Here is a 15,142-nt window from a genome sequence, read left to right as displayed (position 1 = left end):
GCAAACAACCAAGCTGCCACGCTCTGTCCCAGTCAGGGCCAAGACATAAATGCTTCCCCCAGCACCTCCCCACAAATGACCAAAACCAAATACCTGCATTTATTATGTAATAGAGAACGCGGCTCATTTCCCCAAAGCCCCAGCAAACATCAAAAGGGGCAGCGCTGCCCCAGCTGTGACGCACCAATGGAGGGGATACGGCAGAAGGAGGTCAGGGGGAAGAAAACAAAGAATCAGCAGTGACACCAGGAAGCAGGGGACAGCAAGGCTGCACCGGCAGAGCCCATCAGACCGGCCTGGGTCCAAGGGGGCAGCACTGGCCACTGGCTCCCTGACTTCACAGCAGTACCGCCAAGGGCTGAGTATATAGTAAAACGGAGTTGACAGTCTATTTCAGATCAAGTTGGCTTTGACGGTGACCCCCCCCACCAGAGGTGGGTCACGTGTTTAGTGCTGCCCTAGTCCTCCCTCTAGTCCCATCTGCGCCTCCACCCTCCGGCGCCTCCCAGGCACACAGCTGGCTCTGTCACTGGCCTCATCACGCATCCGTCCAAAATGACTCTACCGAGGCGCGTCCTCTCGGTCACACATTCAAGGGTCCAACCCAATTGATAATAAACAGCAACAACGGTGACAGTGAGAACAATCATGTAGAGAGTACTAACCACGCGGGGCACAGCTGCACGCGCTTCACATACACTGACTCACTAAGAGGCAGGCACTATCCCCATGAGGACACTAAGACACGGGAAGGTTCAGTGATTTGCCTGACACACGCTAGAAGATAAGAGGGCCTGCAATTAACCTCGGCAAGGGCACTCTGTCCTCCTCGACCCAAATGTCGCCGCTGGTCCACAGTGGAGAGAGCTCTGCCCGGCTCTCCATCAAGGAATGCTTTTCACCTCCTTCCTCCCCGCCCCACGGGAGGAAGCCTGACTAATGCGACAGGTCAGACCTTGGCATTCATAGGGCCACACTTTACCAGTGATGCAGTCACCTGATGAGTGCCGCACTTGCATTATCTCCTTTAATACTCAAAACAATGCCATTTATTCATCGAATGAGGAAACCGAGGCTTAGCTGCAAAGTGATCCCCATCCAAACCATCACTTACTCGCGTTTAAATAATACATGTGGGGATGGCTGAGGCCAAGGTCTGTCTCTAGTCCCCAAATGACTAGGTTACATAAACGGAAACCACCTCTCTGAGGCTCCCTTGACTCCCAGACGTAAAGACAAAAGTCTGGGTAACATCTGAACATCCAACACCACAGACGCTTCCGATGAAAGCCTCCCAGCCCCACATCAGGGACGGCCGCTGCGGCTTTGCACAGCAGGTCATGTGAGAGCAGGACTTACCAGCAGAGCGGCTGGCAAGATCAGGTTCCCAAATTCAGGTTCATTCTCCACTCCTTCTACCTGGAAGCAAGTTCTAGGGGACGACACTGGAAAAGGCATCATCGCAAGAGCCACAGGGTCCCCCCCATCCCCCCCGCCCCGTGTACAACCAGCCTCCATAGCCCTTTGGGCGAGCAGAGTGCAAAGAGCCTGGGCCAGGAGTCAGGAGACTGGAATTCAAAGCCCTGCCTAATTTCCTTCCCATCTTTAGGTCTCCGTCTCCACCTCTGAAAGCAACATGACTAAACTAGATCTGTGTGGGTCCTTTTCCTTCATGAGCTTTCTCCCACCGGAATACAAAACTCGAAGCTTCTTCTAGCAAACCAAAAACAAGAATGAGAGAACATTTTGCTTCCCAATTTTAGGAATCTATAACTGGCAATCCAAGTATCTGATCAGCAGGAGATAATCAGTGCCCTATCACCAACCGGATGTATTTCAGCCAAATCCAAGACAACTGGCATGACAAATATGCTGAACGACACTAGGAGAGGTGTCTATTAATTTTCCTGGGCTACTGCCAGTGGCTGTTGGACCCACATGGCAACTTCCATGGGCCCCTCAGAGACCAGGTTCCTAGGCTGGCAAGCACCAGACTAGATTTTCTCCGAGGCCCCTTCAGCTCTGATGTCCAGAGTTCCCAGCACCCAGCCCAAAGGCAAGGCTGTGATGGGCAGGAAGCCAGAAGGCAGCCAGCCGGAGAGCCCTGCAGCAACTCCAACCCAGAGTCGCGGTTCTTCAGCCGGGGCTGCAGGCAGCTCACGGGCAAAGACAGGTCAGTCAACAGTCCCAGACCAAGTATGCCAGGGTGGAGCTGGAAGCCACAGGGCCTTTTCCACTTCTGCCCAGGGAGGACTGCTGGCAGCGCTGTCTCTGACTACAAAAGACAGAGATTTCAAGAGAGGTCCAACAAGAGGTCTCTGAAGAAGAGAGAAAAACAACTTTCCCTTTTTCTTCTCTACCCCAAACTATCTTTGTGTCTCTCTCTCCCCATCTCTGGCACTAGAAATCAAGTGGAGATAAGAAAAATAATCAGTAGACATCTGCAAGACAAAAAACAAAAAAACTAGCAGACAGGAAGGACAAAAGAGTGAACTAGAGATGAAACAGAAAGGCTTTCAGATCCAGAGATCCTGCATTCAGAGCATTCACTACTGTATGACCTTGGCGAACACATTTTACCTCTCTGAGACTTGGTTTATTCATATGTAAAAGAATGATAAGAATGCTATCAGAGAGGGGTTTTATTAGATGGTAGAAGTGGATAATGTTTTTTAAACCCTGAAGATGTATATAAAAGGCAAACAGCATTAGCTTGGACTAGCCGGCTAACAGGTTTGAGTCTCATTTTAGAAAGAGTATGAGTTCTGGTACATAAAGAAAGTGTCCTTCTCTCCTTGCTTCTATAGGCAAAGGTATTCTTCACTCACTGGCCTTTGCTGGTTATGTCCAGAGAAAACTCACCCTAAGTACCTTGGGACTGAGGGTTGAGCCACAGAGCCCAGAATTTTGCATGGGACAGTGGCATCGGGGAAGACCTGTTCACCTTTTGTTGTTTTATCTTCAAGAGTTCCGGGACAAAGTAAGCTTCTTAACCTTAAGCAATGCAAAGGACCAACTCTGATTTTATCTAAACCCTTCCTGAGACTTGTTTTTTTTAAGACTACAACCAAGTTTAGCAGCCACTATATAAAGGAGCACTTCCTATTACGTTTACCAGCTTTTAAGATTTAAGAGAAGTAATGCAATTGCGTTCTAGAACACTGGGAGCTGATGAACAAGATCAGACTCCAAGCCCTGGCCATACAGGTCCTACATGTGAGATTCCCTAGAACAACACTTGAAGACTTAAAAGCATTTATCAAAGACTGATGACCTCTAGTCATCAGCATGGAAGAAGATGCCCCAAAGAACATGGATTAAAAATGAAAACTTACACGGGGTGGGAGGAAACACAGACAGATGAGGTCTGGCTGGCATGCAAGGAAAACACTACAGATACGGGATTAATTCCCAAATCCACTACCTACCGTTTGTGTGATGCTGGGCAAAAGACTTAACTGTCATAAGATGAGGTCCATGGTAACAGCAGGGTCAACGTCAGCATGAAATAACAGTGTACAGGGCTGGCACACAGTAAGAGCACGAGCAGCTGGTAACCACTGTTATTTTGGAAGAGGCCTTGATAAGGAACCTCCATTCCACACTTTCATTCATTTCTTCATTTAGCCAAACATTTCTATGCCTTCAGGAAGGACTGAACACCTCATGTGCCCATGCTAACACAAGCCAGCCTCTGATGCAAGACCCACACTTGACTGAAAACCTCCTTAAGAAAGCTTTTCGACTGTTGAGGGCAGGGCTGCTCATCTGAGCATGCCCAGGGTCCAGCACACTTCAGGGCATGTGTATGGACAATTTGTATATTGACCAGACGAGTGATTTAGCTTGTGTCACAGGATAACGCCCTATGTTATTTCCCCCACTTACGAGCTGCCCCTTTCTACCCTGTTAAGAGTGACGGCCCAATTGAACTCTCTCTCCAAGACCATCAGATTCTCCATAACCTAATCCAGGTAGCACCGCCCCCCCATACCTCCACTAGGCTGTACACAGCAAGCGCTCCCCCAAAATATGCTGAGTGAGCGCTGTTCCTGGATAATGCCAAATAAGTTCCCGCATTTGAATCTGAAAAACCACACGCAAATCTGTGAAAGCACAGGGGAGAAAAAACAGTGCATTTAAGTATTACCTTGAAGAACTCCCTGGAACGTGAACATGAAGAAAAACCAAGCCACCTAGGAACTTAGGTACCTCTGTTTCATGAGACCAAAATGAGAAGGGACAATAAAAGTGAAGCCTCCTTGGGACTTTCCTGGTGGCGCAGTGGTTAAGAATCCGCCTGCCAATGCAGGGGACACGGGTTCGAACCCTGGTCCGGGAAGATCCCACATGCCGCGGAGCAACTAAGCCCGTGTGCCACAACTACTGAGCCTGCGCTCCAGAACCCGCGAGCCACAACTAGAGAAAGCCCATGCGCAGCAACGAAGACCCAACACAGCCAAAAATAAATAAATAAAATAAATAAATTAAAAAAAAAAAAGTGAAGCCTCCTACGTTCTCTACAAAACCCCTGGAATATGTCTTTGTAGACATTTAGAATGTCTACTTTATGTCTTAACTGTTTAGGATTTCCTAACTCATTTACTTACTAGCCGTTTGACCTTGGAGACAAATCACTTCATCACTTCATCTCAGTTTTCTTCTCTGTAAAATGGAGGTAACAACTGTCCCTCCTTCATAAAGCCTGTATGAGGGTTAAGTGTGATCACACGTGCCGTGTGTCTTCAATGCGCCTGGTACAGAGCAGCTGCTCAATAAATGGGCAGACCATGCCTCCTCCACCGTCACCAAAGACAAAAGTGCTGGGCCAACACTAAATAACGAAGCCGACCTTCATGTATCATATTGGACTCTCCCTGTCACCAAGCACTAAGTATGGACCAATCTAAGCCTTTTTTAAATGGACAGTCTATTCTACTGTCTCCCCCGACAGTGGTCCTGGAATGTGCCTGCTTGCTGCCTTCTTCGGAAAGCTCTGCCTTCTCCTAGTCATTTACTCATAATTTCCAAACGGTCACAAGTCAAATGGCACACATCAGTGTGCTCTGGTTGCTGAATAAGCAAAACACTGGCTTTTTGCTTGGAAAACACTCACACACCAGCATGAAACCTTGGCAGCCCATCCGCTCTTGCCTCTCAAAAGCAGCCACTCATTGTGTGCCAGCCACGCCATGACTTCCAGAGTCACGTGGGACCCTTTGCCCCCAAAGGTGAAGCCCAGAAGTAAACTCTTTTCCTTTTTTACCACATATTTCTGACCCAGCTCCTTGAGTGCGCATCACAGAGAGACGAAAATAAAAGCGCCAACATCTGCAAAGCACAGAACTCTTTGCCGACAGGACACAGCAAAAGGGAGAGTGTGGGCTAATTTGGAGTTCCAAGCTAGGAGATCTAATACAATCTTTTAGGTGAGACTTAGGAATCCCAAAGAGCAAAAAAGTTCATAAATAAAAAGGAAGACAATTAGTAAAACTAGAAAAAGATTTAAAAAAAAATTCTAAGCTGCCCAAATTAATTCCTATTCCTGAGTTCCCACATCACCAAAAAAGTACCCAAAAGTTCTATTCTTAAGAATAACCACAAGATAACACAAACAGCATTCTTAAAGTTTCCATATATCTCACTCATGAAGCGTAGGCCAACAAGATTTCGTGGTCTGCCCCAAAAATTTTCCTTATATTTTGAGGATAACAACCTTAAGCCCCATATTTTTTTTTTTGATTAATTTATTTATTTTTTGGCTTTGTTGGGTCTTCATTGCTGTGTGCGGGCTTTTCTCTAGTTGCAGCGAACGGGGTCTACTCTTTGTTGCGGTGTGTGGGCTTCCCACTGCAGTGGCTTTTCTTGCGAAGCAACGGGCTCTAGGTGCGCGGGCTTCAGTAGTTGAGGCTCAGTAGTTGTGGCTCGTGGATTCTAGAGCTCAGGGTCAGTAGTTGTGGTGCACGGGCTTAGCTGCTCCGTGGCATGTGGGATCTTCCCGGACCAGGGCTCGAACCTGTGTCCCCTGCATTGGCAGGTGGATTCTTAACCACTACGCCACCAGGGAAGTCCTAAGCCCCATAATTTTTAAGAACTGAATTCTGATCCACTCAAGACATTTATGCTAATGTACCTCTTCCACATATGTAAGCTCGGGTAGAGAGGATTAAAAATTCAACTGTGGTGATTATCTATCAATTAAGAAACTAAAGGGCATATTTCACATTTATGCTAAAGGCAATCACTCAGGAGTCCAACGTCATGGAATACAATTCAATAGTTAAAAGATGCAGACTGGAGACAATGACTTCTTGACCAGGACTGCACTTGAGTTCAGAAAAACAGTTACAAAATTATTGTGCCACTCTCTATGAAACATTCACTGTGATATTTTTGAGAACATATCAACGTACTCCAACATGACACTTCTGAACTTCCAGCCTGGTTCCAAGTCCTTCTCAAGTTCATAGGTGACCATGTTTGTATTATCGCCAGGTCTGTTTTCCTGTCTAACCTTGCAAAACAATATTCCTCACCAAAAAAATGTATCTGCTGCATTTGCTGTTAAATTTAGTAACCTCAAACGAAGATCAAGAGCAGCTGCATGTAATTTTAAAACATTAACCCTATCCTCTGGTGTGGCCGCAAAGTGTGGGCACATACCCCTACAAACAGCATCAACAACTATATACTTACCCTTATCACACCCCCCACAAACAGAATACAGTGACACTATCTGAATGTGCAGAAAGGGAAAGTTAAAATAATTGACAGCTCTATTAGCAGGCACTGAAGAACTTCTCTAGAAGGAAAATAACCGCTCAGTCTAACCGATGTCACAGCCTTTAGAAGCATATACAATTAGTACAGAAGAAGGATGAAAAATGCTCCCATATCAGCATGTTTCAATTTATCACAATCAAGTGAAGGACAGACTTGTCATAGGGTTCAATGCCTGGCAAGTCTGTTTAATCCCAGACACCAAGCGTCAGGCTGGTGCAACAGACAGGCAGTTGACAAAAACAAAAACAAAACAAAGAAAAGAGCCATTTACCTCTGGCTTTCCAACAAATCTAGTTAGATGATATTTCTCCAGCTGAATTTCAAAATTCAGTTCAATAACCCAACATTAACTTCAGAGAGACTCCAGAAGCAACCTCAACTGGCATAAAACATGCAGACTAATTTGCAGCATCAGGCCAGCAAAACAGGACCCAGCACTAGCAGGAACGTCTCCCCTCCTAAAATTTAGGGCCCCTGGGCTTCTGAACACCAGTTCTGCTTGTAACCTGACCCAGAGCGAATATCAAAGCCTGCATCAAGAGCAGTGTGCCCACAGAAGCCCAAGCTTCTTAATGTTACAGAGGGGGAGCCATGGTGAGCTTAAATCAGAAAGCGCTTCCCAAACCTCAAGTAAACCAACCACACAATAATAATCTACGCAGGGAAAACGATCTGCCTTCCTAACTTCCCCCAATGCTGTCTTTTTCAGTTGAAATAGGTTTGGCTCCTTTGGAGGGTAGTGGTGCTTCATGGCACTTACACATGGTGCAGCGTTCCAGGGCAAATGTCCTATTTTTATGGAGGTTCGGAGGCTTCTGCAGCTCCTCGGCTTGTGGGTTCCTCCTTACCTACCCACTCTGCCCAATCACTAATTCACTTAAAATTTTAAAGGAAACTGCTACACCCCTGGCTCTGCCCTGGGCACCCACAACCGTTCCCCGGAGGACCTGGATAAGAGGGGCTGTTCTTTCTGCAGTCTCAGGCCTCCCTGCTTCCTGTCTAGCCAGCTCTTCCAGTCAGCATCAGCCTCGGGTTTGCATTCACAGCTTAGGAGTTCCCTGTGGGCAGATCCTGCTGGCGCAGCAGCCTCAAACCCTACCAAACCATCCGGCCAGGGGAGGAGGGTGAGGACCAGTCTGCACAGATATCTCCTTCCACCCAGGGCTTTAGGACTAGCAGGGAGGAATCCCGGGGTGGAGGCAGTCCCGGCCTGAGCCCCCTCTCATTCCTTTGGGATTTTTCCACCGGCCCTCGCCTATGAAGCGAAGCCTGCCTGGCCAAGCCGGGCCTTGGAGAGCTGCATTCACTGACCATCTCCCAGTCCCTTGCTAGTGACCTTGGCCACAGGGCTTCGCCTCCCTCTGCCCTCGGTGGCCTGACACCACCTACTTCGCGGGTTACGAGAGGGTCACAAGGATGTGGAAAGCGCCTAGAAGCCTCCTTGGCACCCAGGAAGGGCGCAAGAGAGAGAGAGGACTTCCCTCTTCTTCTGCCTCGGTCTGTCCAGAGCCCGCTCAGTTCTCTCCCCACCTCCAGCTCCGGGGGAAATGGGGCGGGGGCTGCACATCCCAAGTCCTCCGATCACCTGGGAGCGCGGTGGGCGGAGGGGGTCCCGGAGGGGGTGTGGCTCCCCAGGCCCCAACATCCCCATCCTCCCCGGCTCGGAAATCGAAACAATCCAACTGCGAGGCGGCGGCCGCGAGGGGAGGCAGCGAGGCATCCCAACGGGCGGGCCGGGGTCCCCGGCTGGGGGGCGGGGTGCGCGGAGGGCACCGGCCCCGACCTACCTCTTCCAGCAGCGTCACGGTGTTCCTGCAGTTGTGCAGCCGCGTGGTGAAGCTGGACGTGGTGGGCGAGTTGTAGTCCTCGGTGGTCTCGGCGATAAACTCGGAGACGGAGATCTGGTCCGGCATCCTGCCGGGGAGGGCGAGACACAAGCGGGGGCGGGGGGTGAGTCACGGCGCAGACTCCCGGGGCCGCGGCCGGCCGGCGGCTCATGAACGCCCCGAGTGCAGCCCGCCACCCGCCGCCCGGCCTGGCGCGGCTCGAGATCCCGGCGGCGGCGGCGGCGGCAGGAGAAAGGGCTGGCGGCCGAAGCAGGCGGCGGCGGCGGCCGCGGCGGCGGCGCTCGGCGCGGGGCCCTTCAAACTCCGAGCGGCGCGCGAGGCAGGGGGCTCTCGGGGACCCGCCTTCCTCTGCTCATGCCGGCGGCGGCGGGGGAAGGGACGCGGCGCTGCGCAGGGGCCCGGGCTGGGCAGGTCGGGGCGGCAAGCGCTGCCTCCTCACACTCTCTGACAGGCGGCGGCGCGGACACCGACTGACTGAGCACACACTCCCGCTGGCGGGCTGGCGGGAGGCGGGCGGCGCACCCGCTACAGTCACGGGGACAAACAAGGAAGTGCTCTGCGCACGCGCCGCCGCCCCCTCCTCGCCGCGGCCCCCGCCCCGCCCCGCCGCCCCCGCCCCCGCCCCCAGCCCGGCCCCCGGGCCCCGCCCGCGCGCGCGCGCGCGCGCCGCCGCCCGGGCCACGTTCCGACGCCCGCTCCCGGGCGGGGGTCGCGCTGGGCGGCGGAAGCCCGCGTCCCCGGGTCGCCCCCGGAGCGGTTACTCCGGCGAGCTCGTTACTCGAGCGTTTCGCAAGAAGGGGGACCAAAAAAAGTTGTGCGCGTTCTTTTTTAGCCCAGTGTGGGTGCAGGAAGCGAGGCCCAGAGAGCCGCCTCCTGCTGCGAGGGCCGCGGGCCCGGCGACAGGGGCACGGGGCGGCCCCCGCGGCCGCAGCGAGGAGCCGGCCCGGCGCCCGGGCTTGCAGCTGCCCGCTCGCCGGCTTCGGCCCTCACTCCCTTTCAGGGCGCTCACCGCCTTTGGAAGGCTAGTTTTGTGCAGTTTGCTTAAGTCGCTAAAATGCTAAGTGAAGACACATGAAGGGTTCTTTCTTTTTTATAACTTTCTAATCTTTCATTTGCATTTTTTTTTTTTTTAACCTGAAGAACAGACGAGGGTCAGGGGTGTAAAAGGCATTTCCCGAGGTGCAAATGGTGTACAACGCCAAGCAGATGCCAAATTTCAGCGGAAAAATTACCAACAGATTGCTCATTCCTCGGCCCTGGCAGATGGCTGTTCTGCTCAATCTACTTAGTCCAAAGAATCCATTTAATTTCTCACCATTGATTGCGGATGAAATTGGTTTTGAAAAAAAAAAAGCTAGGCCCTTAGGAAGCGCCTCAGGATTGGCTCCTGTAATTGGAGCCAATGGGAGCCGCCTGGTAAACTCAGCTCCCAAATGCTCCCCCCCTGGGCAGAAGGCTGGCCCCGGGGCCTCCCCAGGGATTGAGTTCCTGCCATCTTGTATGGTTGTCTTGTTGTCTGACAACCTTCCCCAAACTACAACGGAGTGCCTCAAGGCAGGGAGGGACCTTGTGGACCTGTCTTAGCATTGGGCCTGGGAGTGATTGTTGAATGAAAACGCATCTCCTCGCTCACCGCCAATAACTATTTACTGAGGCCCTGCTGTGTGCCCTGGAGATTCTGCAATAACAATGAGCTGCCCTCCTGACCTTACCTTCTAGTAGGGAAACAGACAAGCAATACTTATGTAATATAAAGTGGAGTACATATAGAGTAACAAAGTGATGCAGGTGCTATGGTATAAAAAGTGTTCAGAGAAGGCCTCTCTGACAAGGTGACATCTTGAGCAGAAAAGAGAATGAGGGGCTGCCTCGTGCTGCTGGCTATGGGATCTTGGCCTTCAGTTGCCTCCCAAAAAGAGGAAAGATGAGGGCACCAACCCCATGAGGCTGTTAAATGATAACGGATGAGAAAGTGCTTTGTGCACAGGAAAGCCATTGTGAGAGTTCCAGCTGTTTTGTCTACCTGTGCTGGCTGTCCTGAACCTGCACTGTGCCTCCAGGGAACTGCTCATTTATGTTAGGAAGGCAAGCATTTCAGCTAATGAAAGGAAGGCCTTGGTAAGGCAGCATAAACCAATAAAGACTCTTCCCTGGCAAAGTGAGGTGTTGAGACATCAGTTTTGAGAGGCATTCTAAAAAATAAGTAAAGAAGCAAACAGGCACCCTCCTTCTCCTCATTCACACTTTAAAAGTTTGGTTTGGGACACACCAAGGCTGAGGTTCTGGGGAGACAGCCAAATGGCCATTGCAGGCCATTTAAGACCTGCACCCGGGGGCTTCCCTGCTGGTCCAGTGGTTAAAAATCCACCTTCCAGGGCTTCCCTGGTGGCACAGTGGTTGAGAATCTGCCTGCCAATGCAGGGGACATGGGTTCGAGCCCTGGTCTGGGAAGATCCCACATGCCGCGGAGCAACTAGGCCCGTGAGCCACAACTACTGAGCCTGCACGTCTGGAGCTTGTGCTCTGCAACAAGAGAGGCTGCGATAGTGAGAGGCCCGCGCACCGCGATGAAGCGTGGCCCCCGCTTGCCGCAACTAGAGAAAGCCCTTGCACAGAAACGAAGACCCAACACAGCCAAAAATAAATGAATAAATAAATAAATAATAAAAAAAATAATAAAGGAACTCCTTTAAAAAAAAAAAATCCGTCTTCCAATGCAGGGGACACGGGTTCGATCCCTGGTCGGGGAACTCATGCCACGGAGGCAACTAAGCCTGCGCTCAGCAGTTACTGAGCCCAGGTGCTCTGGAGCCCATGCACCACAACTAGAGAGAAGCCTGCGCACCATAACAAAGAGCCCGCGCGCCGCAACGAGAGACCCCATGTGCCGCAACTAAGACCCGACGCAGCGAAAAATAAATAAATATTAAAAAAAAGAAAAGACCTGCACCTGGAGGTCACTTGCTCATGTGCTGTTGTTGACAGACTGGCGTATGAGCCACCAGAAGAAAATCCTACCTCTTTTCCCATATACTAACTGGGTCATCCTGCATCTAGAAGGTTCTGTGACTGGAGCAAATATAGCCACTACTAGCTTGGGCTAATTAAGCTCTCTGAGCCTCAGTAACCGCATGCTACCCCATGCAGCAGTTGAGAGCCCAACACCCAGCACTTAGACTTCCATCCATTCCAGGAAGGCCTTCCTCTAGTCTGGAAATCAATTTAGACTTTGACTTTGCATTATTTCTACTCTTCCCTCTATTCCAAGTTGTCATCGAATGCCTGTCACCTCCGCTGGGCTGGTAGCTGCTTCCATCCCATATGTATGGCTTAGAGTAAACACTCGATAAATATGAGCCATTATGAAAAGCCTAGAGTCAGTGAATAATTGCCTCAATTCTAGGAGGCCTGGATTCCAGAGCTTTCTCTCCTAATAACTGATGCTGTCACCTTGGGCCTTGGTGCCATCACTTGTAAAATAAAGGGGTGGGTGTGTCAAAATGACCACAAAGATCCCTCCCAGCTGGAGCTGAGTCTGTGTATCCCCTCAGCTCTACAGACGCAAGGAATAAAGATTGTTATAACAAGCTAAGCTAACTGCGATGGTCAACAGCGGGGATTTCTTTCTTGACGGAATTCACCAGAGTCCAAACTGCTGCCACCAATTGTTTCAGTTTCATTTGAAGATTATGTTATGTATCTGCTCCTCCTCCCCATCTCCTCCGGCCAAGAAAGGAATATGTGAACAATGAGATATTGTGCCCAGGTAAATATATACCTCCTTAGACTGGGCTGCAATTAGAATTTCAAAGGTTCACACCTCCACCCACCATTTCTAGGGTTCATGGGCCATAATCCTTTTTAAATTTGAAACCATGCCCCGAAAACCATTCCTGGCTATCTTTTGCGAACAGAATCTGATGCAGGCAAAACTTAAATACTGGATTCCTTTGTGCAGAGCTGCTCAGAAATATACAGCATCCCTTCCGGAGCCAGGAAAAATACACACACATACTCGTACACATGTGTACGCATACTTGTGCGCACCCAGCTCTGGCTAAAGCACACATCCTCTTTGTTTTCTTCGTCATCATCCCCATCAAACACCGTTCGGCACCCTTGGACTCAGCATGCCTGTTTACTCTGAGCACTGCTGACCAAGGTGAGAATGGTCCTTACAGAATACTTTACTTCTCCTTGAAAAGCGGCGGTAAGAATAGCGATGGCTTATTCCCCTGGTCAGCAATGGCACTGCTGACCCCTCAGTCATCAGGGATTGTCTGAGTTAGGTTCCCAGTTGCAGGCTCCACTCATCCGTCTGCCTAACAACCGAGGAGGTGCATTTACAAGATAGCTGACAATGCACCGGGGGTGGCAGAGTGGGGAGGGGGTGTGAGGTGCTCTCTGGGCACAAGAAACCAAGAGGAGCTACTGGTACTCTGATCCATGGTGCTAGGCAGCGGCCCAAGCTGATGGGATTTCCGGAATTACAGCATTCCTCAAAGGCTCCTAGTGCCTTCATGGGACAGGGACAACGGGTGGTGTGGGAAGAGAATATGCTTTGCGTTAACTGGGACCTGGATTTGAATCTCTACTCTGTCACTTATTAGCCTTGTTTTCTCATCTGCAAAATTAGTGTAATAATAAAACTACTACACTACAGGTTGTGTTACGTGAAATAAAGTGAGAAGGTATGGATAAAGCAGTTTGAATAATCAGCCAATGTTAGTTCCCTTTAAACTCCCTTTTTATGTGAAGTATGACTATAAATACATCTTTTTTCATTCCAAGACTCAGATATCTCCCTAAATTAATCACCTGGAGGAGGAAAGAAGAGGGGCAAGGGGAGATTGCACAGTAATTCCCAAAGTCTGGGATCTCAGATTTGGGAACCGTCTTTAGAGACCTTGCTTATTCTTGTAAGTATCCCTTGTGAGGTCAGATCCATGAGTGATGGATTCTGGAAGTAAATGAACAGTATCTAGAATCAAATAGGATGAATACTAATCAGGATCAGAACTGAATTGAGGCCATAAAATTAAAGCCTCTTTTTCATGGAACACAGTTCCTGTAAAGAAGGATATTCTGACCAAGACAACTTCTAGAGGACAGAACAGGGCATTTGTTTCATAATAGCATGAGTTATAGGCTGATTCTCATGAGGAAGACTTGGCCTCACATCTCTACCACATAGCAGCTATTAGACCTCGTTAAAGTAATTCATGTCTCTGAGTCTCGGTTTTCACATCTGCAAAATGGGGGCAATGTTAGTAACTATCTCTTAGTGCTCTCAGGAGTCTATGAGCTAAAGCCCATAAAGTGCTTAACAGGGTCTGAGACATCATAAGTGGACAATACTTTTCAGGTATTATGGGAATATTGAAAACCTTATCTGGAGATAAAAATTCTGATATTCCTCCCCCCCAAAAAAAAATTTTACTGAGAACTGCAATATACCTGATGCTTTGCTAAGTGTAACATTTTGGACACACATATCCTTCTTTAAACTTCATGACAACTTTATAAGGTAAGTATGATTATCCTAAACTTACCAGAGAGAAACCCGAGGATAATGAGGGTAGGATAGTATTGGGTTGGCCAAAAAATTCGTTCGGGTTCTTCCATAAGATGTTACGAACGAACATTTTGGCCAACCCAATACTTTCTGAGCTCCCGTCCTGGGCCAGGCACTGCCCTGGTTGTTATATAGGCAGTGTCTGAATTCATCCACATAACAGTCGTGACGTGGGAGCATTACAATAATGGAAACCAAGACACAAGGTGATCTCACTGCAAGTTAATGTCCCAGAGCCCAGCAGACGAAATCCAGGGCTTTTTCTACTGCCTGCAAAAATCAGGCTCTCGATGATACCTCTCATAGTGCTACTCCTTTAGATGTCTTTCCCAACTCGGGCAACCAAAGAAAGTACTGTTAGTTCCTTATTTCACCTGATACCTTATTAATTTGTTTTCTATCATCTTAACAAAGTGCGGGAAGAAAGGAAAGCGCTGCGGGGGGCAGAAGCAGGGAGGGATGCATTGGATTCCACGTGTTTTACTGTCAGGCTCACGTTGCCATATTCGACCTACACTGCAGACTGCTTCGCTCATGTGCCTTGTATGAGTGCATCCCAAGTACGCTTATACTATTTCGTGTAATAAAAAAAGAGCCTATTCTAGTCTCCAATGTACTTTATTTAAATACTCCAAGTAAAACCACTGGAGTGTTCTCAGTAAGTGACGAGGAGAATATGGTTTGTTTGGAGACAAAAAACTAGCTCTCTGTTCCCTGACTGTTCCTTCTGAGGGAGATAAGGAAGAAAAGTCAGGCAGAGTGCTGGGGACCCAGAAGACTCAGAATCCTGGTGTAAATATCAACTGAAAAGAACTCAGGAATATATTTCTGCTCTATCCTGTAAGAAAATAACATCAACTAACAATTGTTGTGCTTACTATATGCCCTGCACGATTCTGCATTGCAGCAGGCCTGCCCTCACTTCACACTCACAGCA

General features: G+C 49.4%; 1 protein-coding gene across 4 annotated transcripts in view; it reads right to left on the bottom strand.

The window, feature by feature from the left end:
* ASAP1 (ArfGAP with SH3 domain, ankyrin repeat and PH domain 1) overlaps positions 1 to 15,142 on the bottom strand; it is a 355,895-nt gene that overhangs the window by 266,836 nt on the left and 73,917 nt on the right. For 3 of the 4 annotated variants that reach the window (XM_059901373.1, XM_059901376.1, XM_059901375.1), the window contains one exon: positions 8,571 to 8,697. In XM_059901373.1, the coding sequence (XP_059757356.1) occupies positions 8,571 to 8,697 (127 nt within the window). Of the gene's footprint in view, positions 1 to 8,570; positions 8,833 to 15,142 lie in introns of those variants that run through there. The other variant, XM_059901374.1, reaches the window with a different exon arrangement.

This window comes from Balaenoptera ricei, chromosome 17, assembly GCF_028023285.1.
Source record: "Balaenoptera ricei isolate mBalRic1 chromosome 17, mBalRic1.hap2, whole genome shotgun sequence".
NCBI classification, from domain to species: Eukaryota; Metazoa; Chordata; class Mammalia; order Artiodactyla; family Balaenopteridae; genus Balaenoptera; species Balaenoptera ricei.
The sequence above is the reverse complement of the archived record's forward strand: the minus strand, read 5'-3'. Positions and strand labels throughout refer to the sequence as shown.